General features: G+C 40.4%; 1 protein-coding gene across 1 annotated transcript in view; it reads left to right on the top strand.

The window, feature by feature from the left end:
* The window catches only part of LOC139753478 (ribosome biogenesis protein BMS1 homolog), a 71,213-nt gene that overhangs the window by 33,446 nt on the left and 11,037 nt on the right, over positions 1 to 26,730 (top strand). Inside the window, exons 6-16 of the mRNA XM_071670036.1 lie at positions 9,063 to 9,173; positions 12,161 to 12,289; positions 13,626 to 13,822; positions 14,186 to 14,355; positions 14,950 to 15,163; positions 15,914 to 16,475; positions 16,818 to 16,993; positions 20,998 to 21,175; positions 23,468 to 23,622; positions 25,004 to 25,192; positions 25,918 to 26,157. Coding sequence (XP_071526137.1) covers positions 9,063 to 9,173; positions 12,161 to 12,289; positions 13,626 to 13,822; positions 14,186 to 14,355; positions 14,950 to 15,163; positions 15,914 to 16,475; positions 16,818 to 16,993; positions 20,998 to 21,175; positions 23,468 to 23,622; positions 25,004 to 25,192; positions 25,918 to 26,157 — 2,321 coding nt within the window. The remainder of the gene's footprint in view (positions 1 to 9,062; positions 9,174 to 12,160; positions 12,290 to 13,625; positions 13,823 to 14,185; positions 14,356 to 14,949; positions 15,164 to 15,913; positions 16,476 to 16,817; positions 16,994 to 20,997; positions 21,176 to 23,467; positions 23,623 to 25,003; positions 25,193 to 25,917; positions 26,158 to 26,730) is intronic.

Consider the following 26,730-nt stretch of genomic DNA (forward strand, 5'->3'; position numbering starts at 1 on the left):
ACCGGGGGCCCCTTTCGTTCCCTCTTTGGAAAATTAAATACATATGTATATACATACGTCCACACACGCAAATATACATACCCACACAGCTTTCCATGGTTTACCCCAGACGCTTCACATGCCCTGATTCAATCCACTGACAGCACGTCAACCCCGGTATACCACATCGATCCAATTCACTCTCTTCCTTGCCCTCCTTTCACCCTCCTGCATGTTCAGGCCCCGATCACACAAAATCTTTTTCACTCCATCTTTCCACCTCCAATTTGGTCTCCCACTTCTCCTCGTTCCCTCCACCTCCGACACATATATCCTCTTGGTCAATCTTTCCTCACTCATTCTCTCCATATGTATATATATTTTTTTTTTTTTTGCCGGTCTCCCGCGTTTGCGAGGTAGCGCAAGGAAACAGACGAAAGAAATGGCCCAACCCACCCCCATACACAATGTATACACACACACGTCCACACACGCAAATATACATACCTATACATCTCAGTGTACACATATATATACATACACAGACACATACATATATACCCATGCACACAATTCACTGTCTGCCCCCATTCACTCCCATCGCCACCTCGCCACACATGGAATACCTTCCCCCTCCCCCCTCATGTGTGTGAGGTAGCACTAGGAAAAGACAACAAAGGCCCCATTCGTTCACACTCAGTCTCTAGCTGCCACGCAATAATGCCCGAAACCACAGCTCCCTTTCCACATCCAGGCCCCACACAACTTTCCATGGTTTACCCCAGACACTTCACATTCCCTGATTCAATCCACTGACAGCACGTCAACCCCGGTATACCACATCGATCCAATTCACTCTATTCCTTGCCCTCCTTTCACCCTCCTGCATGTTCAGGCCCCAATCACACAAAATCTTTTTCACTCCATCTTTCCACCTCCAATTTGGTCTCCCACTTCTCCTTGTTCCCTCCACCTCCGACACATATATCCTCTTGGTCAATCTTTCCTCACTCATTCTCTCCATGTACCCAAACCATTTCAAAACACCCTCCTCTGCTCTCTCAGCCATGCTCTTTTTATTTCCACACATCTCTCTTACCCTTACATTACTTACTCAATCAAACCACCTCACACCACACATTGTCCTCAAACATCTCATTTCCAGCACATCCACCCTCCTGCGCACAACTCTATCCATAGCCCACGCCTCGCAACCATACAACATTGTTGGAACCACTATTCCTTCAAACATACCCATATATATATATATATATATATATATATATTGTTTATGGATGGGGTTGTTAGGGAGGTGAATGCAAGAGTTTTGGAAAGAGGGGCAAGTATGAAGTCTGTTGGGGATGAGAGAGCTTGGGAAGTGAGTCAGTTGTTGTTCGCTGATGATACAGTGCTGGTGGCTGATTCATGTGAGAAACTGCAGAAGCTGGTGCCTGAGTTTGGTAAAGTGTGTGAAAGAAGAAAGTTAAGAGTAAATGTGAATAAGAGCAAGGTTATTAGGTACAGTAGGGTTGAGGGTAAAGTCAATTGGGAGGTGAGTTTGAATGGAGAAAAACTGGAGGAAGTGAAGTGTTTTAGATATCTGGGAGTGGATCTGGCAGCGGATGGAACCATGGAAGCGGAAGTGGATCATAGGGTGGGGGAGGGGGCGAAAATTCTGGGAGCCTTGAAGAATGTGCGGAAGTCGAGAACATTATCTCGGAAAGCAAAAATGGGTATGTTTGAAGGAATAGTGGTTCCAACAATGTTGTATGGTTGCGAGGCGTGGGCTATGGATAGAGTTGTGCGCAGGAGGATGGATGTGCTGGAAATGAGATGTTTGAGGACAATGTGTGGTGTGAGGTGGTTTGATCGAGTAAGTAACGTAAGGGTAAGAGAGATGTGTGGAAATAAAAAGAGCGTGGTTGAGAGAGCAGAAGAGGGTGTTTTGAAATGGTTTGGGCACATGGAGAGAATGAGTGAGGAAAGATTGACCAAGAGGATATATGTGTCGGAGGTGGAGGGAACGAGGAGAAGAGGGAGACCAAATTGGAGGTGGAAAGATGGAGTGAAAAAGATTTTGTGTGATCGGGGCCTGAACATGCAGGAGGGTGAAAGGAGGGCAAGGAATAGAGTGAATTGGAGCGATGTGGTATACCGGGGTTGACGTGCTGTCAGTGGATTGAATCAAGGCATGTGAAGCGTCTGGGGTAAACCATGGAAAGCTGTGTAGGTATGTATATTTGTGTGTGTGGACGTATGTATATACATGTGTATGGGGGTGGGTTGGGCCATTTCTTTCGTCTGTTTCCTTGCGCTATCTCGCAAACGCAGGAGACAGCGACAAAGCAAAAAAAAAATATATATATATATATATATATATATATATTTTTTTTTTTTTTTCTTCTTTTTTTTATACTTTGTCGCTGTCTCCCGCGTTTGCGAGGTAGCGCAAGGAAACAGACGAAAGAAATGGCCCAACCCCCCCCCATACACATGTACATACACACGTCCACACACGCAAATATACATACCTACACAGCTTTCCTTGGTTTACCCCGGATGCTTCACATGCCTTGATTCAATCCACTGACAGCACGTCAACCCCTGTATACCACATCGCTCCAATTCCCTCTATTCCTTGCCCTCCTTTCACCCTCCTGCATGTTCAGGCCCCGATCACACAAAATCCTTTTCACTCCATCTTTCCACCTCCAATTTGGTCTCCCTCTTCTCCTCGTTCCCTCCACCTCCGACACATATATCCTCTTGGTCAATCTTTCCTCACTCATTCTCTCCATGTGCCCAAACCATTTCAAAACACCCTCTTCTGCTCTCTCAACCACGCTCTTTTTATTTCCACACATCTCTCTTACCCTTACGTTACTTACTCGATCAAACCACCTCACACCACACATTGTCCTCAAACATCTCATTTCCAGCACATCCATCCTCCTGCGCACAACTCTATCCACAGCCCACGCCTCGCAACCATACAACATTGTTGGAACTACTATTCCTTCAAACATACCCATTTTTGCTTTCCGGGATAATGTTCTCGACTTCCACACATTTTTCAAGGCTCCCAAAATTTTCACCCCCTCCCCCACCCTATGATTCACTTCCGCTTCCATGGTTCCATCCGCTGACAGATCCACTCCCAGATATCTAAAACACTTCACTTCCTCCAGTTTTTCTCCATTCAAACTCACCTCCCAATTGACTTGACCCTCAACCCTACTGTACCTAATAACCTTGCTCTTATTCACATTTACTCTTAACTTTCTTCTTCCACACACTTTACCAAACTCCGTCACCAGCTTCTGCAGTTTCTCACATGAATCCGCCACCAGCGCTGTATCATCAGCGAACAACAACTGACTCACTTCCCAAGCTCTCTCATCCCCAACAGACTTCATACTTGCCCCTCTTTCCAAGACTCTTGTATTTACCTCCCTAACAACCCCATCCATAAACAAATTAAACAACCATGGAGACATCACACACCCCTGCCGCAAACCTACATTCACTGAGAACCAATCACTTTCCTCTCTTCCTACACGTACACATGCCTTACATCCTCGATAAAAACTTTTCACTGCTTCTAACAACTTGCCTCCCACACCATATATTCTTAATACCTTCCACAGAGCATCTCTATCAACTCTATCATATGCCTTCTCCAGATCCATAAATGCTACATACAAATCCATTTGCTTTTCTAAGTATTTCTCACATACATTCTTCAAAGCAAACACCTGATCCACACATCCTCTACCACTTCTGAAACCACACTGCTCTTCCCCAATCTGATGCTCTGTACATGCCTTCACCCTCTCAATCAATACCCTCCCATATAATTTACCAGGAATACTTAACAAACTTATACCTCTGTAATTTGAGCACTCACTCTTATCCCCTTTGCCTTTGTACAATGGCACTATGCACGCATTCCGCCAATCCTCAGGCACCTCACCATGAGTCATACATACATTAAATAACCTTACCAACCAGTCAACAATACAGTCACCCCCTTTTTTAATAAATTCCACTGCAATACCATCCAAACCTGCTGCCTTGCCGGCTTTCATCTTCCGCAAAGCTTTTACTACCTCTTCTCTGTTTACCAAATCATTTTCCCTAACCCTCTCACTTTGCACACCACCTCGACCCAAACACCCTATATCTGCCACTCTGTCATCAGACACATTCAACAAACCTTCAAAATACTCATTCCATCTCCTTCTCACATCACCACTACTTGTTATCACCTCCCCATTTACGCCCTTCACTGAAGTTCCCATTTGCTCCCTTGTCTTACGCACCCTATTTACCTCCTTCCAGAACATCTTTTTATTCTCCCTAAAATTTACTGATAGTCTCTCACCCCAACTCTCATTTGCCCTTTTTTTCACCTCTTGCACCTTTCTCTTGACCTCCTGTCTCTTTCTTTTATACTTCTCCCACTCAATTGCATTTTTTCCCTGCAAAAATCGTCCAAATGCCTCTCTCTTCTCTTTCACTAATACTCTTACTTCTTCATCCCACCACTCACTACCCTTTCTAAACAGCCCACCTCCCACTCTTCTCATGCCACAAGCATCTTTTGCGCAATCCATCACTGATTCCCTAAATATATATATATATATATATATATATATATATATATATATATATATATATATATGGGGATAGGGGAGAAAGAATACTTCTCACGTATTCCCTGCGTGTCGTAGAAGGCGACTAAAAGGGAAGGGAGCGGGGGGCTGGAAATCCTCCCCTCTCGTTTTTAATTTTCCAAAAGAAGGAACAGAGAAGGGGGCTAAGTGAGGATATTCCCTCAAAGGCTCAGTCCTCTGTTCTTAACGCTACCTCGCTAACGCGGGAAATGGCGAATTGTGTGGAAAAAAAAATATATATATATATATATATATATATATATATATATATATATATATATATATATATATATATATAAAAATATATATATATATATATATATATATATATATATATATATATATATATATATATATATATTTTTATACTTTGTCGCTGTCTCCCGCGTTTGTGAGGTAGCGCAAGGAAACAGACGAAAGAAATGGCCCAAACCCCCCCCCCCCATACACATGTATATACATACGTCCACACACGCAAATATACATACCTACACAGCTTTCCATGGTTTACCCCAGACGCTTCACATGCCTTGATTCAATCCACTGACAGCACGTCAACCCCGGTATACCACATTGCTCCAATTCACTCTATTCCTTGCCCTCCTTTCACCCTCCTGCATGTTCAGGCCCCGATCACACAAAATCTTTTTCACTCCATCTTTCCACCTCCAATTTGGTCTCCCTCTTCTCCTTGCTCCCTCCACCTCCGACACATATATCCTCTTGGTCAATCTTTCCTCACTCATCCTCTCCATGTGCCCAAACCACTTCAAAACACCCTCTTCTGCTCTCTCAACCACGCTCTTTTTATTTCCACACATCTCTCTTACCCTTACGTTACTCACTCGATCAAACCACCTCACACCACACATTGTCCTCAAACATCTCATTTCCAGCACATCCATCCTCCTGCGCACAACTCTATCCATAGCCCACGCCTCGCAACCATACAACATATATATATATATATATTTTTTTTTTTTTTTTTTTTTTATACTTTGTCGCTGTCTCCCGCGTATTGCGAGGTAGCGCAAGGAAACAGACGAAAGAAATGGCCCAACCCCCCCCATACACATGTACATACACACGTCCACACACACAAATATACATACCTACACAGCTTTCCATGGTTTACCCCGGACGCTTCACATGCCTTGATTCAATCCACTGACAGCACGTCAACCCCTGTATACCACATCGCTCCAATTCCCTCTATTCCTTGCCCTCCTTTCACCCTCCTGCATGTTCAGGCCCCGATCACACAAAATCTTTTTCACTCCATCTTTCCACCTCCAATTTGGTCTCCCTCTTCTCCTCGTTCCCTCCACCTCCGACACATATATCCTCTTGGTCAATCTTTCCTCACTCATTCTCTCCATGTGCCCAAACCATTTTAAAACACTCTCTTCTGCTCTCTCAACCACGCTCTTTTTATTTCCACACCTCTCTCTTACCCTTACGTTACTTACTCGATCAAACCACCTCACACCACACATTGTCCTCAAACATCTCATTTCCAGCACATCCATCCTCCTGCGCACAACTCTATCCATAGCCCACGCCTCGCAACCATACAACATTGTTGGAACTACTATTCCTTCAAACATACCCATTTTTGCTTTCCGGGATAATGTTCTCGACTTCCACACATTTTTCAAGGCTCCCAAAATTTTCGCCCCCTCCCCCACCCTATGATCCACTTCCGCTTCCATGGTTCCATCCGCTGACAGATCCACTCCCAGATATCTAAAACACTTCACTTCCTCCAGTTTTTCACCATTCAAACTCACCTCCCAATTGACTTGACCCTCAGCCCTACTGTACCTAATAACCTTGCTCTTATTCACATTTACTCTTAACTTTCTTCTTCCACACACTTTACCAAACTCCGTCACCAGCTTCTGCAGTTTCTCACATGAATCCGCCACCAGCGCTGTATCATCAGCGAACAACAACTGACTCACTTCCCAAGCTCTCTCATCCCCAACAGACTTCATACTTGCCCCTCTTTCCAAGACTCTTGTATTTACCTCCCTAACAACCCCATCCATAAACAAATTAAACAACCATGGAGACATCACACACCCCTGCCGCAAACCTACATTCACTGAGAACCAATCACTTTCCTCTCTTCCTACATGTACACATGCCTTACATCCTCGATAAAAACTTTTCACTGCTTCTAACAACTTGCCTCCCACACCATATATTCTTAATACCTTCCACAGAGCATCTCTATCAACTCTATCATATGCCTTCTCCAGATCCATAAATGCTACATACAAATCCATTTGCTTTTCTAAGTATTTCTCACATACATTCTTCAAAGCAAACACCTGATCCACACATCCTCTACCACTTCTGAAACCACACTGCTCTTCCCCAATCTGATGCTCTGTACATGCCTTCACCCTCTCAATCAATACCCTCCCATATAATTTACCAGGAATACTCAACAAACTTATACCTCTGTAATTATATATATATATATATATATATATATATATATATATATTATTATTATTTTTTATTTTGCTTTGTCGCTGTCTCCCGCGTTTGCGAGGTAGCGCAAGGAAACAGATGAAAGAAATGGCCCAACCCACCTCCATACACAATGTATACACACACACGTCCACACACGCAAATATACATACCTATACGTCTCAATGTACACATATATATACATACACAGACACATACATATATACCCATGCACACAATTCACACTGTCTGCCCCCATTCACTAGCAGATCATATTAGAATAAAAATAATCCATTCATGAAGCTGAAAACTCTGACTAACAACTCTGCTTCCCACTCTCTAATAGACTTACAAGCTTATCATATCATAATTAAGTACAAATGCAGTCACAGGCTGATTAGTACAGTGCAGTCAATTCTGTTTTCACAGAGCCTAACTAGTCTGTCATACTTTATATGGATTAAAATTAATGCAAGTATCATTTATGATTTGCCTCTAATTCATGTACTGTAAGCATATATATATATATATATATTCTTTCATACTATTCGCCATTTCCCGCATTAGCGAGGTAGCGTTGAGAACAGAGGACTAGGCCCTTGAGGGAATATCCTCACCTGGGCCCCTTCTCTGTTCCCTCTTTTGGAAAATTAAAAAAAAAAGTGAGAGGGGAGGATTTCCAGCCCCCCGCTCCCTCCCCTTTTAGTCGCCTTCTACGACACGCAGGGAATACGTGGGAAGTATTCTTTCTCCCCTATCCCCAGGGATAATATATATATATATATATATATTATACACATGTATATACATACGTCCACACACGCAAATATACATACCTACACAGCTTTCCATGGTTTACCCCAGACGCTTCACATGCCTTGATTCAATCCACTGACAGCACGTCAACCCTGGTATACCACATCGCTCCAATTCACTCTATTCCTTGCCCTCCTTTCACCCTCCTGCATGTTCAGGCCCCGATCACACAAAATCTTTTTTACTCCATCTTTCCACCTCCAATTTGGTCTCCCTCTTCTCCTTGCTCCCTCCACCTCCGACACATATATCCTCTTGGTCAATCTTTCCTCACTCATCCTCTCCATGTGCCCAAACCACTTCAAAACACCCTCTTCTGCTCTCTCAACCACGCTCTTTTTATTTCCTCACATCTCTCTTACCCTTACGTTACTCACTCGATCAAACCACCTCACACCACACATTGTCCTCAAACATCTCATTTCCAGCACATCCATCCTCCTGCGCACAACTCTATCCATAGCCCACGCCTCGCAACCATACAACATTGTTGGAACCACTATTCCTTCAAACATACCCATTTTTGCTTTCCGAGATAATGTTCTCGACTTCCACACATTCTTCAAGGCCCCCAGAATTTTCGCCCCCTCCCCCACCCTATGATCCACTTCCGCTTCCATGGTTCCATCCGCTGCCAGATCCACTCCCAAATATCTAAAACACTTCACTTCCTCCAGTTTTTCTCCATTCAAACTCACCTCCCAATTGACTTGACCCTCAACCCTACTGTACCTAATAACCTTGCTCTTATTCACATTTACTCTTATATATATATATATATATCCTCCCCTCTTGTTTTTTTTTTTTTAACTTTCCAAGAGAAGGAACAGAGAAGGGGGCCAGGTGAGGATATTCCCTCAGAGGCCCAGTCCTCTGTTCTTAACGCTACCTTGCTAATGCGGGAAATGGCGAATAGTTTGAAAGAAAGATATATATATATATATATATATATATATATATATATATATATATATTTTTTTTATGTAATAACTTTACATAGTTGTACTGAAGTGTACTCCCTCCAATTCTTTTATATATCTTTTAAGCTTTTATGCAATTCCAGTTTAATGCTTTATATTGCTGTATGAGGCAAATTACTTTCTCCACCAGGCCTAATCCATGAGGAGTACCTGAAAAATGATATAAAGAATCTGGGTCGTTATGTATCTGTGATGAAGTTCCGTCCGTTAACTTGGCGTTCTTCCCATCCTTTTGTTGTTGGTAAGTTTTATGTAATTAATATTAATAAAATACATTTAATTAAATCATGTAATGCCATTTTTCCAGTCTACTCTGTTGTACAAACCTTATCTAAAAAGGTTTCATTGAATGTTGTCAGTGTGCTTGAATAAATAGGGTGCGTAAGACAAGGGAGCAAATGGGAACTTCAGTGAAGGGCGCAAATGGGGAGGTGATAACAAGTAGCGGTGATGTGAGAAGGAGATGGAATGAGTATTTTGAAGGTTTGTTGAATGTGTCTGATGACAGAGTGGCAGATATAGGGTGTTTTGGTCGAGGTGGTGTGCAAAGTGAGAGGGTTAGGGAAAATGATTTGGTAAACAGAGAAGAGGTAGTAAAAGCTTTGCGGAAGATGAAAGCCGGCAAGGCAGCAGGTTTGGATGGTATTGCAGTGGAATTTATTAAAAAAGGGGGTGACTGTATTGTTGACTGGTTGGTAAGGTTATTTAATGTATGTATGACTCATGGTGAGGTGCCTGAGGATTGGCGGAATGCGTGCATAGTGCCATTGTACAAAGGCAAAGGGGATAAGAGTGAGTGCTCAAATTACAGAGGTATAAGTTTGTTGAGTATTCCTGGTAAATTATATGGGAGGGTATTGATCGAGAGGGTGAAGGCATGTACAGAGCATCAGATTGGGGAAGAGCAGTGCGGTTTCAGAAGTGGTAGAGGATGTGTGGATCAGGTGTTTGCTTTGAAGAATGTATGTGAGAAATACTTAGAAAAGCAAATGGATTTGTATGTAGCATTTATGGATCTGGAGAAGGCATATGATAGAGTTGATAGAGATGCTCTGTGGAAGGTATTAAGAATATATGGTGTGGGAGGAAAGTTGTTAGAAGCAGTGAAAAGTTTTTATCGAGGATGTAAGGCATGTGTACGTGTAGGAAGAGAGGAAAGTGATTGGTTCTCAGTGAATGTAGGTTTGCGGCAGGGGTGTGTGATGTCTCCATGGTTGTTTAATTTGTTTATGGATGGGGTTGTAAGGGAGGTAAATGCAAGAGTCCTGGAAAGAGGGGCAAGTATGAAGTCTGTTGGGGATGAGAGAGCTTGGGAAGTGAGTCAGTTGTTGTTCGCTGATGATACAGCGCTGGTGGCTGATTCATGTGAGAAACTGCAGAAGCTGGTGACTGAGTTTGGTAAAGTGTGTGGAAGAAGAAAGTTGAGAGTAAATGTGAATAAGAGCAAGGTTATTAGGTACAGTAGGGGTGAGGGTCAAGTCAATTGGGAGGTGAGTTTGAATGGAGAAAAACTGGAGGAAGTGAAGTGTTTTAGATATCTGGGAGTGGATCTGTCAGCGGATGGAACCATGGAAGCGGAAGTGGATCATAGGGTGGGGGAGGGGGCGAAAATTTTGGGAGCCTTGAAAAATGTGTGGAAGTCGAGAACATTATCTCGGAAAGCGAAAATGGGTATGTTTGAGGGAATAGTGGTTCCAACAATGTTGTATGGTTGCGAGGCGTGGGCTATGGATAGAGATGTGCGCAGGAGGATGGATGTGCTGGAAATGAGATGTTTGAGGACAATGTGTGGTGTGAGGTGGTTTGATCGAGTAAGTAACGTAAGGGTAAGAGAGATGTGTGGAAATAAAAAGAGCGTGGTTGAGAGAGCAGAAGAGGGTGTTTTGAAATGGTTTGGGCACATGGAGAGAATGAGTGAGGAGAGATTGACCAAGAGGATATATGTGTCGGAGGTGGAGGGAACGAGGAGAAGAGGGAGACCAAATTGGAGGTGGAAAGATGGAGTGAAAAAGATTTTGTGTGATCGGGGCCTGAACATGCAGGAGGGTGAAAGGAGGGCAAGGAATAGAGTGAATTGGAGTCATGTGGTATACAGGGGTTGACGTGCTGTCAGTGGATTGAATCAAGGCATGTGAAGCGTCTGGGGTAAACCATGGAAAGCTGTGTAGGTATGTATATTTGCGTGTGTGGACGTGTGTATGTACATGTGTATGGGGGGGGGGGGGTTGGGCCATTTCTTTCGTCTGTTTCCTTGCGCTACCTCGCAAACGCGGGAGACAGCGACAAAGTATAAAAAAAAAAAAAAAAAAAAAAAAGCACACTTTTCCATAGACAGAATCTTTCATGAAGGTTAGGCTATAAATCAAGCATAAAGTGAGCAAAGAAGTAAAAGTGAAGAAGAATTTAGATGTTTTTAAGAGTTTAAGGGCTTGCCTTTTTAGGATGTTTAGACTTTAGTTATTTGGGAAAGAGATAAGGAGGTAAAAAGTTCCATAGCATAGCTGTATTGGGAAAGAAACAGACATCACATCAGATAATTCTATGGGTTGCCAATGACCACACAGTAATTATGAGAGATACTGTTTTTTACTGTTACATGGTCTGGCTAATGACAGAGGCATGCACTCCAGGCAGCTGAAACTGAATTAACATTTCTGGGAGAGGTGAAAGAACGAACAGCATGGCTTGGGAAAATTGGGTCCAGTTTTGAGACTACTTTGGGTGAGTTGATAAGTTGGCCTAATTTAAGCCTGATTTTTTTCACATCCCAGATTCCATCAAGTGCCTATTTGCCAACTAACCCCATAGGGGATGTTGCACAACTGTGGTATACATTTCTTGCACAATGGTCTACCATTCCTTGTAATTTTGTCTTTGAATTTGTTTACATGTTTTGACGATTGAGGAACAAGAAATCAACTTCTGGTAGTGTATGTGGTTGAACTGAGATATAGTACATTTATTTTGTATAAGAAAGAAATAGGAAGACTGCAGTACTGTCTGACTGTGATTAAATAGGAGTTCATGTTTAAGAACAAACTTGTTACAGAATCAAGTGTGTCATATGTGTTTACATTGTTGAATGTGAGCTGCACAGTGAATTTGATATATTACTATACTAGCCAAGGATTCTAACAAGGATATCCCATGGTATAATGAGAAATAGCAGACTGGATAAAACCAGATGATCAAGTGCTTCACACGACTTTGACTTTTGTGTTTTTCTAGTTGACCGCTTTGAGGATATCACCAATCCTGAACATGTGAGGACTAATCCCAAGTGTGATCGTGATGTTGTGCTGTATGGCTATGTTCGTGGTGTTCCCTTCCAAAGACACCAGATTGTCCACATTCCAGGTAAGTTTTTCAAATCTAAATCAGAATGATATGTTATTTTGTAAAGAGACATATGTTAAGTTTTATTCAGCCCTGTTTTTTTAAAGCATATTATAGGAAGAAGGAAAAGTTGCAGAATATAGTGGGTCAGCCATTTTAGGCACTGAAAATAAATGTGAAGATAAAAAGCAGGTGACAGATTTATGGAGACTGTATGAAAGGAAAAAGTTGAGAGTTTATTTGAATAAAAGTAATGAGGTACAGCAGGGGAATGAGACAGTATGATTTTAGTGTAAGTTTGGATGGGGAAGACCCGGAGGAAAGAGAGTAATTTAGATCTGCAGGAATGGACGTGACAGCCGATGGAACTATGGGGACTGAAGTGAGGCATAGAGTGGAAAAGGGGGTTAATGCCCTGGGTACATCAGCCTGTGAAAGTCAGTCAGTATTATGTGATGTTTAAGAACGGCAACCAGCAGCATATGATGCTTTTTTTATGTTAAGAAACCTTTAGAATTAACCTGCTTTCAAATTGTAAGTACAGTTTCATTAAGAAAACTTACTAGAGTTGTGCTGAAGTAGTTCAGGTACATGGAGAGGGTGAGGAAAGAATGATTAAGAGGATCTACATGTCAGAATTGGAGGGGTAGGGGGAGAGGGGAGACAAATTCTCCCCTTTTGAATCAGCTTGCTAAAATGGGTCACAGAAGAACCCAAGGGAGATCTGTGATTTGTTCCCGATACTACTTTGCTAAGGGAGGAAAAAGCAAGCAGACAGAAAACTAAAATTTTTACTCAGATTGGTACTCTTGGCAAATCTTTTTTCTCACTAGCCAGTCACGTTCTTGCAACAAAATGGTTTATTCAATGTGAGAAAGAAACATTTTATTATGGGCACGTGATGGAAGTAACTGTCATTTTATTTTACTGATAGTGTTGCTTGAGGGTATGAAAACTGTAATGTCAGGGGGTATGGAAGAAATTAGTAAAAATGTGTATAGGCATCTTTAGTGAGATAGACAGGATTTTAGATGTGGAGTTTTGGCTATTAGTTTTATGTAAATTGATCTCATCTTAGTATAATCCTTGTAAAATGTTACTTATTATTTTCCCCTTTTGATTAAATCATTTTTGACTTCATCATAATTTTATGTATATTACCTGGCATGTCTTCCCATTTACAGTGTCCCTATTATGTTTTCTCAGCTCTCTCTGTTATTACATCAGTCATATTGTGAACTTGAAGATATTGAATCCTGGAAATGCTGCATCTTTATTGTGATACCAGTAGACTGCTTTCATAGCACGTTGATATGAATTAAAGATTTTTTCTTAATTCTTTTTAATTTATTTTTAGGGTGTGGAGATTTCAAGATGAAGGACATTAGCTTCTTACCAGACCCTTGCCCACTTCCTGAACATCTGAAGAAGAGATCACTCAATGCTAAGGAGAGATTGACTTATGCACCCATGTCAGGAGTGGGTGGGGTAGTTTATGATAAGGATGCTGTATATATAGATCTTGGAGGATCACATCATGGGAACAAAGCCAAGGTGCATATTTTGTAGAAACATTACTTAATGTTATATATAGTATTAGATAGTTTATAGCTTTGAATTCTTTTTATTTTTACCTTTATCATAAATGCTTTTTTTTCACCACTACCCTGGGGAATTAATGGTTTAACTTTAGCACTACACCACACCCATATAAGGAATGTTAGCCCTTTTTTTATACCGTCAACTTTTACAAGTATTTCATTTTATAAAACAGAAAATTTGAAGACCATGTTTTGTGTCCAAATTGTAATCATCCCAATGCAAGTTACACGATACTTAAGGTTTGAATTGTCGAAAAAATTTTTCCAAAATGATACATATTTTGTTAGAATTTGAAAGCTTTTTTATTGCTTTTAGACTATAAATGAAGATAGTGAAGAGGAAGAGGACAATGTTCTTCAGCCACTGTTGGACCTTCAGAAAACTGCAGATGAAAAACAAGCTCTTAGTCAAATTCAGCTGTTTTCTCATTCACAGTTTATTTCAAGTAATGACATAAAGGAAGAGGACACAAATGACTTATTTAAGTAAGTAAATGGGGTTTATTTTTTTTTTCAAGATTTGAAAGCAACACAAGATATTACAGTTGAGTAAGTTGAATTCATTCATTCTTTCTATTTTTTATTTTGCTTATTTGATTGGTATACTGAGTGGGGTATTAACTTACTTGGATACCATGTGGGATAAATCTAGAGACTCATAATTTTTGTTTGATTGAAATCTGGATCTCCATTTTTGGAATTTTTCTATTTTCCCCAATTTTTTGGGTTGAGTTACACTTTAAGCAAAGGTGAGTTTATATGATTTTAAAAGACAAGGGATCCTTCTTTGCTGCATAAAACAGTCATGGTTGAAAGCAAAGAATACCTTACTCTCTCCTCTTTTGTCTTGAATTCATCCTAGCTGGACACAAACTGAAAGTTCAAGTGTTGCTTCATCCTCGTTAGAGGGCTGAGTTGTAGTTGTTTGCATTCTTTGTTTTAACTGCCATTTTTGAATGTTGTAGGCTGTTTTTATGATACATTTAGATTTCAGTAGAGACACAGAAGCATGAGTCATGTATGAACAGTCTGCTTAAGTTAAGCAGTGACCAGAATTCCTCAAAGATTTTTCTTTTGCAGTAGAAACTTGTCAGATGGATTGCCATCATATGAAACTGTAACTGACAACAACGGCAGAGTTAGAAGGCGGGCCATCTTTAATGATAACTTAGAAGATGAGGATGATGATGAATATGAAAGTGATGATGATGATGATGATGATAGTGAGATTAAGGAGGAAGAGAGTGAGGAAGAGGAGATTCATGAAATGGCACCACCTAAAAAGAAGTTGAAGGTTGGTTAAGCTTCAGCACAATCCAGTGACTTAAGGGAATTTATCTTCATATTTTCCTAACAATATTTAGATTCTCTCTACCCATGTTGAAGCTAAAAATAATTGGTAGTCATATGCTGAATTTGATATAACTTGTTTAACAAGGGAGCCCATATTTTTGCTTTGCAACTTTTGAGCCATTTTATGACACATCAGTTGCAGAAATCTGACACAGATTCTACCTCACCAGTTTGGCTGGGATATGGTATCAGTTACTATTGTCAATTTTCATTTATAACGATGATCATCGTCCTTATATGTGGAGCAGGTCGTGTCCTCGAATACATTGGTATTTGGAGGCTTATTACTTTGAACCTTAGAAGTTTTCACAGCATATTATGAAGTTGTGGGTGTCATTTCTCTGTTATACTTAGAAACCATATCTTAAATTTTCTTTAGTTTCTTATCTTTATTGTTCTTCATTTGAACACCTGATCTGTAACAGTCTTGAGCAAACCACCATCCTTGATATTATTTTTATATGATCAGGCTGTCAATCACCTACCTTCTGCATTGGCTGTCTTCCTGCACAACATTGCATTTCTTATTCTTTCAGTTTAGAGATAAAGCGTCTTTGTATTATAAGTAAGCGTTCAGTGGCACATTTTTTCAGAGCTAACTGATTAAAAAGATGAAAGTACTCAGGATGGTAACTTAGCCTGTTCTGCATGATTAGGACCCCTGTCATCATGTTTTTATATTTGCTTCCAGAATGATTCATCACTCGAGAGGAGTAGTAGAACATCAAGTATGGATAGTGATTCAGATGAATATGATGTAGATGCTGATTTACAAGATGTTCGTAGTTCACACGTTCATGGTAATGATAGGGATACAGTTGCTTATCAGCCAGCAGGGATGGACAGAGAATCAGCATCCATGAAAAGAACTCCTGTTTTGAAAAATAACAAAGATTCTGATGTGAATGCAAAAATTCAGGGATTACTAGAAAAAATCAGCAAGTCCTCTAGTAGAAAATCCAAGGGGAAAGTCATAAGTGATGATAGTGGATTTAGTAATGAGGAAGATGATTCTGCTAATGACAGACCATTGGAGTGTGATGGATCACTATCCCAAGATAAGAAATTAGATACCCATCCAATAATGCAGCCATCTCTTAAAGAAATAATTGATAGTGATAGTAAGGACGTAGACAGTGAAGATGAGGACGACAAATCTGAATACCGCTGTGAGATGTTTAAACAAGCGTCCGAAAACTTTTATAAGAATCAGAGCACTGTATCATATTTGAGGAAATACATTTATGGAGATAGTGAGTATTTCATGTATTGCATCCACATTTATCTTGTTATGTTATCTACCTTTTGTTGGTGAACAGAACCAGATGCCTTTTACATATTATCTTCACATGCCTGTCTTGACTTACTGTCTCATTAAATGTCTGCTTTGTTCTTTTTTATAACTAAATGCCTCTCCTTCCATAGTTATGTAGCATCAGGACCATATAAGCAGTGACCTCATTTATACTTATTTAATCTGTATCTGTCATATATAATATCCTGAAACCAGAGCTTGCTATTCACAGGCACTATACATTCCCACACATTTATCTGCTCTGACATTTTAATGATTCTGACTATGTCTTCCCAAACAGTTAAAGAGGATATTTCAAGCTCTGACGAAGAAGATGATGATGAAGTTGGTGGACTGTTCAAGCGAACTTCAAGGGTAAACTTAGGAAGTGATAAATCAACATCTTATGGAACCATGAATGAGATTGACACAAGCCGTTATATCCTTCCAGTCCTTAGAAATTGGAATGCAAAAGAGGTATTTCATTACAATATACATATACTTGTGTGATAATATGCAATTTCAGGGGGGAAAAGGGTATTTTAGTCTCCTTTATGTGGACTGCTGTCATTTGGTTGTTATCAGATGTTGGATGTTAATGTGCTGAGAGGTGCAACTGGAGGGATGTCTGATCATTATCTTGTGGAGGCTAAGTTGAAGATTTGTATGGGTTTTCAGAAAAGAAGAGTGAATGTTGGGGTGAAGAGGGTGGTGAGAGTAAGTGAGCTTGGGAAGGAGACTTGTGTGAGGAAGTACCAGGAGAGACTGAGTACAGAATGGAAAAAGGTGAGAACAATGGAAGTAAGGGGAGTGGGGGAGGAATGGGAGGTATTTAGGGAATCAGTGATGGATTGCGCAAAAGATGCTTGTGGCATGAGAAGAGTGGGAGATGGGTTAATTAGAAAGGGTAGTGAGTGGTGGGATGAAGAAGTAAGATTATTAGTGAAAGAGAAGAGAGAGGCATTTGGACGATTTTTGCAGGGAAAAAATGAAATTGAGTGGGAGATGTATAAAAGAAAGAGACAGGAGGTCAAGAGAAAGGTGCAAGAGGTGAAAAAGAGGGCAAATGAGAGTTGGGGTGAGAGAGTATCATTAAATTTTAGGGAGAATAAAAAGATGTTCTGGAAGGAGGTAAATAAAGTGCGTAAGACAAGGGAGCAAATGGGAACTTCAGTGAAGGGCGCAAATGGGGAGGTGATAACAAGTAGTGGTGATGTGAGAAGGAGATGGAGTGAGTATTTTGAAGGTTTGTTGAATGTGTTTGATGATAGAGTGGCAGATATAGGGTGTCTTGGTCGAGGTGGTGTGCAAAGTGAGAGGGTTAGGGAAAATGAGTTGGTAAACAGAGAAGAGGTAGTAAAAGCTTTGCGGAAGATGAAAGCCGGCAAGGCAGCAGGTTTGGATGGTATTGTAGTGGAATTTATTAGAAAAGGGGGTGACTGTATTGTTGACTGGTTGATAAGGTTATTTAATGTATATATGACTCATGGTGAGGTGCCTGAGGATTGGCGGAATGCGTGCATGGTGCCATTGTACAAAGGCAAAGGGGATAAGAGTGAGTGCTCAAATTACAGAGGTATAAGTTTGTTGAGTATTCCTGGTAAATTATATGGGAGGGTATTGATTGAGAGGGTGAAGGTATGTGCAGAGCATCAGATTGGGGAAGAGTAGTGTGGTTTCAGAAGTGGTAGAGGATGTGTGGATCAGGTGTTTGCTTTGAAGAATGTATGTGAGAAATACTTAGAAAAGCAAATGGATTTGTATGTAGCATTTATGGATCTGGAGAAGGCATGTGATAGAGTTGATAGAGATGCTCTGTGGAAGGTATTAAGAATATATGGTGTGGGAGGCAAGTTGTTTGAAGCAGTGAAAAGTTTTTATCGAGGATGTAAGGCATGTGTACGTGTAGGAAGAGAGGAAAGTGATTGGTTCTCAGTGAATGTAGGTTTCCGGCAGGGGTGTGTGATGTCTCCATGGTTGTTTAATTTGTTTATGGATGGGGTTGTTAGGGAGGTGAATGCAAGAGTTTTGGAAAGAGGGGCAAGTATGAAGTCTGTTGTGGATGAGAGAGCTTGGGAAGTGAGTCAGTTGTTGTTCGCTGATGATACAGCGCTGGTTGCTGATTCATGTGAGAAACTGCAGAAGCTGGTGACTGAGTTTGGTAAAGTGTGTGAAAGAAGAAAGTTAAGAGTAAATGTGAATAAGAGCAAGGTTATTAGGTACAGTAGGGTTGAGGGTCAAGTCAATTGGGAGGTAAGTTTGAATGAAGAAAAACTGGAGGAAGTAAAGTGTTTTAGATATCTGGGAGTGGATCTGGCAGCGGATGGAACCATTTAAGTGGAAGTGAATCATAGGGTGGGGGAGGGGGCGAAAATCCTGGGAGCCTTGAAAAATGTGCGGAAGTCGAGAACATTATCTCGCAAAGCAAAAATGGGTATGTTTGAAGGAATAGTGGTTCCAACATTGTTGTATGGTTGCGAGGCGTGGGCTATGGATAGAGTTGTGCGTAGGAGGGTGGATGTGCTGGAAATGAGATGTTTGAGGACAATGTGTGGTGTGAGGTGGTTTGATCGAGTAAGTAATGTAAGGGTAAGAGAGATGTGTGGAAATAAAATGAGCGTGGTTGAGAGAGCAGAAGAGGGTGTTTTTTAAATGGTTTGGGCACATGGAGAGAATGAGTGAGGAAAGATTGACCAAGAGGATATATGTGTCGGAGGTGGAGGGAACGAGGAGAAGTGGGAGACCACATTGGAGGTGGAAAGATGGAGTGAAAAAGATTTTGTGTGATCGGGGCCTGAACATGCAGGAGGGTGAAAGGCGGGCAAGGAATAGAGTGACTTGGATCAATGTGGTATACCGGGGTTGACGTACTGTCAGTGGATTGAATCAGGGCATGTGAAGCATCTGGGGTAAACCATGGAAAGTTGTGTGGGGCCTGGATGTGGAAAGGGAGCTGTGGTTTCGGGCATTATTGCGTGACAGCTGGAGACTGAGTGTGAACGAATGGGGCCTTTGTTGTCTTTTCCTAGTGCTACCTCGCACACATGAGGGGGGGAGGGGGATGGTATTCCATGTGTGGCGAGGTGGCGATGGGAATGAATAGGGGCAGACAGTGTGAATTGTGTGCAGGGGTATATATGTATGTGTCTGTCTGTGTATATATATGTGTACATTGAGATGTATAGGTATGTATATTTGCGTGTGTGTATGTACATTGTGTATGGGGGTGGGTTGGACCATTTCTTTCGTCTGTTTCCTTGCGCTACCTCGCAAACGCGGGAGACAGCGACAAAGCAAAATATGATAATAAATATAATATATATATTCCCACATATTCCCTGCATGTCGTAGAAGGCGACTAAAAGGGGAGGGAGTGGGAGGCTGGAAATCCTCCCCTCTCATTTTTTTTAATTTTCCAAAAGAAGGAACAGAGGGGGGCCAGGTGAGGATATTCCACAAAGGCCCAGTCCTCTGTTCTTAACGCTACCTCGCTAACGCAGGAAATGGCGAATAGTTTAAAAGAAAAAAAAGAAAAGATATATATACACAGACATATACATATATACACATGTCCATAATTCATACTGTTTGCCTTTATTCGTTCCCATCAGATTGTATGTATAGTTATTCAGAAATCCAAATTTTAGGCCTCTGCAAAGCAAGTGGAAGTTTTATTGCATCACATTGGTCTATCTGTTTATTCATATCTTTGGCCCACTTGAGGATGTAGTTTTTGTAATCACCTTCTCATAAGACTATCAGTGGATTGAATTGGAACTATGCAGATTCATTACCTACATATTGGAGATGTGCCAAGAATGAGTTTTTGGGATAGGGGAGAAAGAACATTGACCACGTATCTCCAGCATGTCCTAGCCGGCAAATGACAGGGATAGAATTGGGGAACAGGAAACTTTCCTGTACTTTCACATACTAAAAGCGGGGACAGAGGGAGATAGGCAAGGGTTTTTCCTTGATGGCTAAGTCAGCTTTTGCTGTCACTGACAAAGGTGTGCAAAGAGAGTGAGTGTGAAAGAAAAATTATATATGTATGCCCTCATAGTCCAGCTCCAAGAGCCCCTTCTGTAGGACTTCTGCAGCTCTTGGGAAGCTGGCCATATCCACTAGGTGGGACCACAGATCATAAAGTGTGATGTCGAGTGTGTGTGCTTTTGTGAAAAAGCAGCATAATTGAGAAGTAAGTGCTGAGTGTGTTCAGTATAAAAGTTACATCTTGGGCTCTTTTTCCCCACTACGTTTAAACTTTTACTTTATTCATCTTTCATTTGTCTCTGTTCTTTTTCCGCTTGGATATAGCACCAGGATTGAAAACTGAGTCATGGAGGAAAATTCCTCCCTTGGATCATTATTATGTTTACTAGTATTTTTATATTCATACTATTCATACTATTTTTATATTCATAGTATTATATTTACCAGTATTTCTATATTTATAGATGTTATTATCCTGTTTCAATCAGATTCAAAACAGTATTCGTGACTGCTTTGTAACTGGGGAGTGGAAGGATGATAAGGATGCTCAGACTCTTCTTAAGATGGATGATGATGATGAAGATCTTTATGGAGATTTTGAAGATCTGGAGTCTGGAAAGAAATTTACCGCAACTCCCGAAGGAAAAGAAGATGAAGTTTCTGACAGTAAGTTGTGTAACTGTATTTGAACGTTAAATGAATATATTCTCAAGGGTAGTTGATGTAAGATATCACCTATGATGCATGTCTGTATCTCAGTTAGAGCTTTGTCGTATATGAAGAGATACATGCTGTTATTGAGCTGAACAGAATATCTGATGAAATCAGGTGAAACCATGGAATGGTCTGTTCATTGGAGCTTGTCCGAGGATGATAGTTCTGGTTTTGGTACATTACACATGACAGCCAAGGAGTGGATATGAACAAATGAGGACATTTCATCTGTTCTTGGCACTACTTCACCAAAGCAGGAAACAGTAACCAAGTGTGCAAAACATGTCTGTGCTTCTATAGTGTCTTTCCATCTGTATCTTTAAAGACTTTTCCCTCTATATAGCTGGGTTGCTTACATAGTATCCTCCAAACACTATTTACAAAGCACTCTTTTCCACATTTCACTGATCAGTACTTGAAGGATACATAACTCAACTACTTCAGTAAAATATCCACTACTCATAACAGCTGTCTTTCAAAAATAAGCGTCATTGACCCTAAAATCAAAAGAAACTGTCATTAACTTATAATTTTCCCAGAATACAGGCTATTTCATCTGAAAATTCTTAATCATGCTCATCAGATCTTGAGCATTCAGCTTGCCTTTCAGAACCTTCTCTAATAACTTGGTTTCCCTTTCATTCTAAATATTTTAATATGATGCTTAATCTTCACAACCTGGTGAGCTATTGTATATCCAACCATGTATTTTTGTTTGGTGACTGCAGTATATTCCCAGGTATACTTGTAGAGGTAAATTGTGGAATAGGTGGATGTATGTAGGAAGAGTTTTTGTCAGGAATAGGGATATTTTAGGTGAAGATGATAGAGAAATAGCTAGGGACAGAATGCAGTGGAAAGATTTTGTGTATGGAATTGATGTAGCTGGAGACATTAGTCTCACTTGACAAAGTAGTTTAGTGTATAATGTGAAAAAGTGAAAGCATTTTAAGAATCAGGGAAGCTCATTTCTCAATTTGACACACTGGTCACAATTTGAGGATGTACACAAGAGCCTTTGTCAAAACACCCTCTTCTGCTCTCTCAACCACGCTCTTTTTATTTCCACACATCTCTCTTACCCTTACGTTACTTACTCGATCAAACCACCTCACACCACACATTGTCCTCAAACATCTCATTTCCAGCACATCCATCCTCCTGCGCACAACTCTATCCATAGCCCACGCCTCGCAACCATACAACATTGTTGGAACCACTATTCCTTCAAACATACCCATTTTTGCTTTCCGAGATAATGTTCTCGACTTCCACACATTTTTCAAGGCTCCCAAAATTTTCGCCCCCTCCCCCACCCTATGATCCACTTCCGCTTCCATGGTTCCATCCGCTGACAGATCCACTCCCAGATATCTAAAACACTTCACTTCCTCCAGTTTTTCTCCATTCAAACTCACCTCCCAATTGACTTGACCCTCAACCCTACTGTACCTAATAACCTTGCTCTTATTCACATTTACTCTTAACTTTCTTCTTCCACACACTTTACCAAACTCAGTCACCAGCTTCTGCAGTTTCTCACATGAATCAGCCACCAGCGCTGTATCATCAGCGAACAACAACTGACTCACTTCCCAAGCTCTCTCATCCCCAACAGACTTCATACTTGCCCCTCTTTCCAGGACTCTTGCATTTACCTCCCTAACAACCCCATCCATAAACAAATTAAACAACCATGGAGACATCACACACCCCTGCCGCAAACCTACATTCACTGAGAACCAATCACTTTCCTCTCTTCCTACACGTACACATGCCTTACATCCTCGATAAAAACTTTTCACTGCTTCTAACAACTTGCCTCCCACACCATATATTCTTAATACCTTCCACAGAGCATCTCTATCAACTCTATCATATGCCTTCTCCAGATCCATACATGCTACATACAAATCCATTTGCTTTTCTAAGTATTTCTCACATACATTCTTCAAAGCAAACACCTGATCCACACATCCTCTACCACTTCTGAAACCGCACTGCTCTTCCCCAATCTGATGCTCTGTACATGCCTTCACCCTCTCAATCAATACCCTCCCATATAGTTTACCAGGAATACTCAACAAACTTATACCTCTGTAATTTGAGCACTCACTCTTATCCCCTTTGCCTTTGTAGAGGCTATATGTACCTAGCCCACTTCACTGAGTTGGGAGTAATGTTCATATATAGATCATAAAAGTGACTATTTTGTTACAAATATGTATATGTTATATATTTCAGATGATGTTCCAGAAACTAAAAAAGAATTGTCAGCAAAAGAGAAGCTTTTAGAAAAAAAGAGACGTCTGAAAGAGATGTTTGATGCTGAATATGATGACAAGGGTGATGGTAATCACTTTGATTCACTGAAGGCAGAAATGAGTCAACAGGCCCAGGTTAGTGCTGTTAATCTAAATCATGATTTTGTTAGTGTTGAATTTTATACCCATTGTTTTCCAGTGCTCTTTTGTAGAGCTTTTTCTTAATGGTGTAAAGTTTTCCAGTTTTTCACAAAGTATATATATTATTAGTTTCTAACATTCGATCATTACACAGGTAGCTATGCCCACTCAAATAGCAGTAGTGGTAGAGACGTTTCTATTTTACCAGATATTGGGTCCCAACTTTCATTAGGCCTTTCATCACCATAAAGTATTCAAGGATGCAAAGACTATACTCTGTTAGGCCATACCTATTAGACCTCACCGAAAAAGATCATATAGGACCCTTATGAAATCACTGGTTAATACTGCTTAGCATCAAGTCCCTATGTAGTTCCATGGCTGGGGTTTCAGAGATTGACTTTCCACGCTAGTACTTTTTCCACTCAAAGTATTACCTTTGATGAAGTAATTGACTTCACCAAATAGCTTTTTAGGTGCTTCTTCCATCCAGAGTTAATCTATTGGATAGTATCATCTAGAAATCTAATTAACCATAAGTACTTCTTTTACTCACTCATACACATTTTTGTGATAACTTGAGTATTGGTAGTTGTGCCTTTCTGTGCATCTTCAGATTAGCTCTTAGCTGAAATTGATGCCAGGCCTTTTGCATGCTTTGAATTTGTACATATGTAAGCACTTATTGCACCATTAAAAGTAATTATGTTACATTAAATGTTCAAAATTGTCAGGATCATTTTATATGAATACATTCAAATAATTCAGACTGTTTCTCTATTAAAAAAAAAATGTAATCCCCCCCCCCAATAAAAAGACACAGCAGGACAGTAGTCTTAAGACTAAAAGCTGCTGATTAGGTAAACATTCTCAAATTATTCATTTCTTTTTAAATCTTATCATAGTTAGTTGTAGGTAGGTTGGTGTCTTTCATGTTTTGAACTTCATCCTGTCCTTAGTCTAACCATGACACCCTTGATGTGCATCAAGTTCCCTCATATTTACTTGTGTTACCTTTCTGTGAAACGTTACCTCTTCAAAGTGATCAAAAATCACCAGCTCCCCCACACTTTTTTCCTAGGAAATAAACTTCCTTAGATTAAGATATCTTTGAATGCACTGATATGGTAAAAAGTGGACAGGGTTTGATAATTGGAAATGTTTGAGGAAAATTCTGTATACCTCATTTGTCAGTCTAAGCATGATAAATAAGCTCTTATCTTACAGTTGAGATGTTCATCAACAAATATTGTTCCTGTTTTAGGTGAAAAGGCCTCATGAACGATATTCTTGCCCTTTTTATGTTGTATACACAAGATCCAGAGAATTTTATGTTAGATTTTTACAATGCTTGAAATACTTTTGATTTCCACAGCTGAACCGTGAAGAATTTAAAGGTCTTGATGATGAAGCAAGAGTACAGTATGAAGGTTACCGCCCAGGCCTCTATGTTCGCATGGAATTTGATCATTTCCCCTGCGAATTCACCACCAATTTTGATGCCACTTACCCAGTCATTGTAGGGGGCTTACTTGAAAATGAGAGCAGCATGGGATTTATCAGAGTAAGATTCTGTTTGTCATTGTTGAAAGCTTTTGTATATTTCAAAGCTGTGATTGAATATGGAAAGGAATTAAACTTAAACATGCATCAGTTTGCTAAGTGAAATTTAAATTTTTCACAGATATTCTATCCCTGGGGATAGGGGAGAAAGAATACTTCCCACGTATTCCCTGCGTGTCGTAGAAGGCGACTAAAAGGGGAGGGAGCGGGAGGCTGGAAATCCTCCCCTCTCATTATTTTTTTTAATTTTCCAAAAGAAGGAATAGAGAAGGGGGCCAGGTGAGGATATTCCCTTAAAGGCCCAGTTCTCTGTTCTTAACGCTACCTCGCTAACACGGGAAATGGCGAATAGTTTGAAAGAAAAAAAAGAAAGATTTTAAACGTTTCTGTAGGTTGTCCTACGCAAGTGATATAAAGTATAATGTTACATAATTGTATACATAACTTGTATATGCCTTAGTCATCCTCATAACAAATTTGATATCAGAGTTAAAGATGATTATTCTTTTAATGGGTGTGGATGGGATTATATTTGAATTTGCTATTTGATGGACCTAAATTACAATTGTTTAGTTAAATTGAAATTAACTTAGAAATGTTCTTGAGGCAAGGAAATGCATTCAACAAATTTCAGTTGGAAATAACTTCATAGGTGTATTTGATGTGTTTTATCTTTATAAACATCTAAGTCTTTTATAGATCATACACTTTGATATTTTCCTACAGGTTCGTATTAAGGTTCATCGTTGGTATCCCAGAATTTTAAAAAACCGAGATCCTCTTATCCTTTCATTGGGATGGCGCCGCTTTCAAACTCTAATGTATTATGCCAAGCGGGAGGACAATCTTAGGATGCGTTCACTGAAGTATGCCCGGAAATACTTGCACATAGAGGCAATGTTTTGGGGACCAGTAACACTCGTCAACACAGGATTTGTTGCTCTTCAAAACATCACAGACCGTGTGGTAAGGATGATTTTCATGTTATCATGTGTACAGAGAAAATCTACTGCCAGATTTGCCTGAAAGTTCACCACCAGTAGCCTTTAGTGGGAGCAGCATGTATAGTAACTATATTTATTTATTATACTTTGTCGCTGTCTCCCGCGACAAAGTAATCCTCCCCTCCTTGTATTAACTTTCTAAAATGGGAAACAGAAGAAGGAGTCACGCGGGGAGTGCTCATCCTCATCGAAGGCTCAGAGTGGGGTGCCTAAATGTGTGTGGATGTAACCAAGATGTGAAAAAAGGAGAGATAGGTAGTATGTTTGAGGAAAGGAACCTGGATGTTTTGGCTCTGAGTGAAACGAAGCTCAAGGGTAAAGGAGAAGAGTGGTTTGGGAATGTCTGGGGAGTAAAGTCAGGGGTTAGTGAGAGGACAAGAGCAAGGGAAGGAGTGGCAATACTCCTGAAACAGGAGTTGTGGGAGTATGTGATAGAATGTAAGAAAGTAAATTCTCGACTAATATGGGTAAAACTGAAAGTTGATGGAGAGAGGTGGGTGATTATTGGTGCATATGCACCTGGGCATGAGAAGAA

The sequence above is a fragment of the Panulirus ornatus genome, chromosome 14, assembly GCF_036320965.1.
Source record: "Panulirus ornatus isolate Po-2019 chromosome 14, ASM3632096v1, whole genome shotgun sequence".
NCBI lineage: Eukaryota > Metazoa > Arthropoda > Malacostraca > Decapoda > Palinuridae > Panulirus > Panulirus ornatus.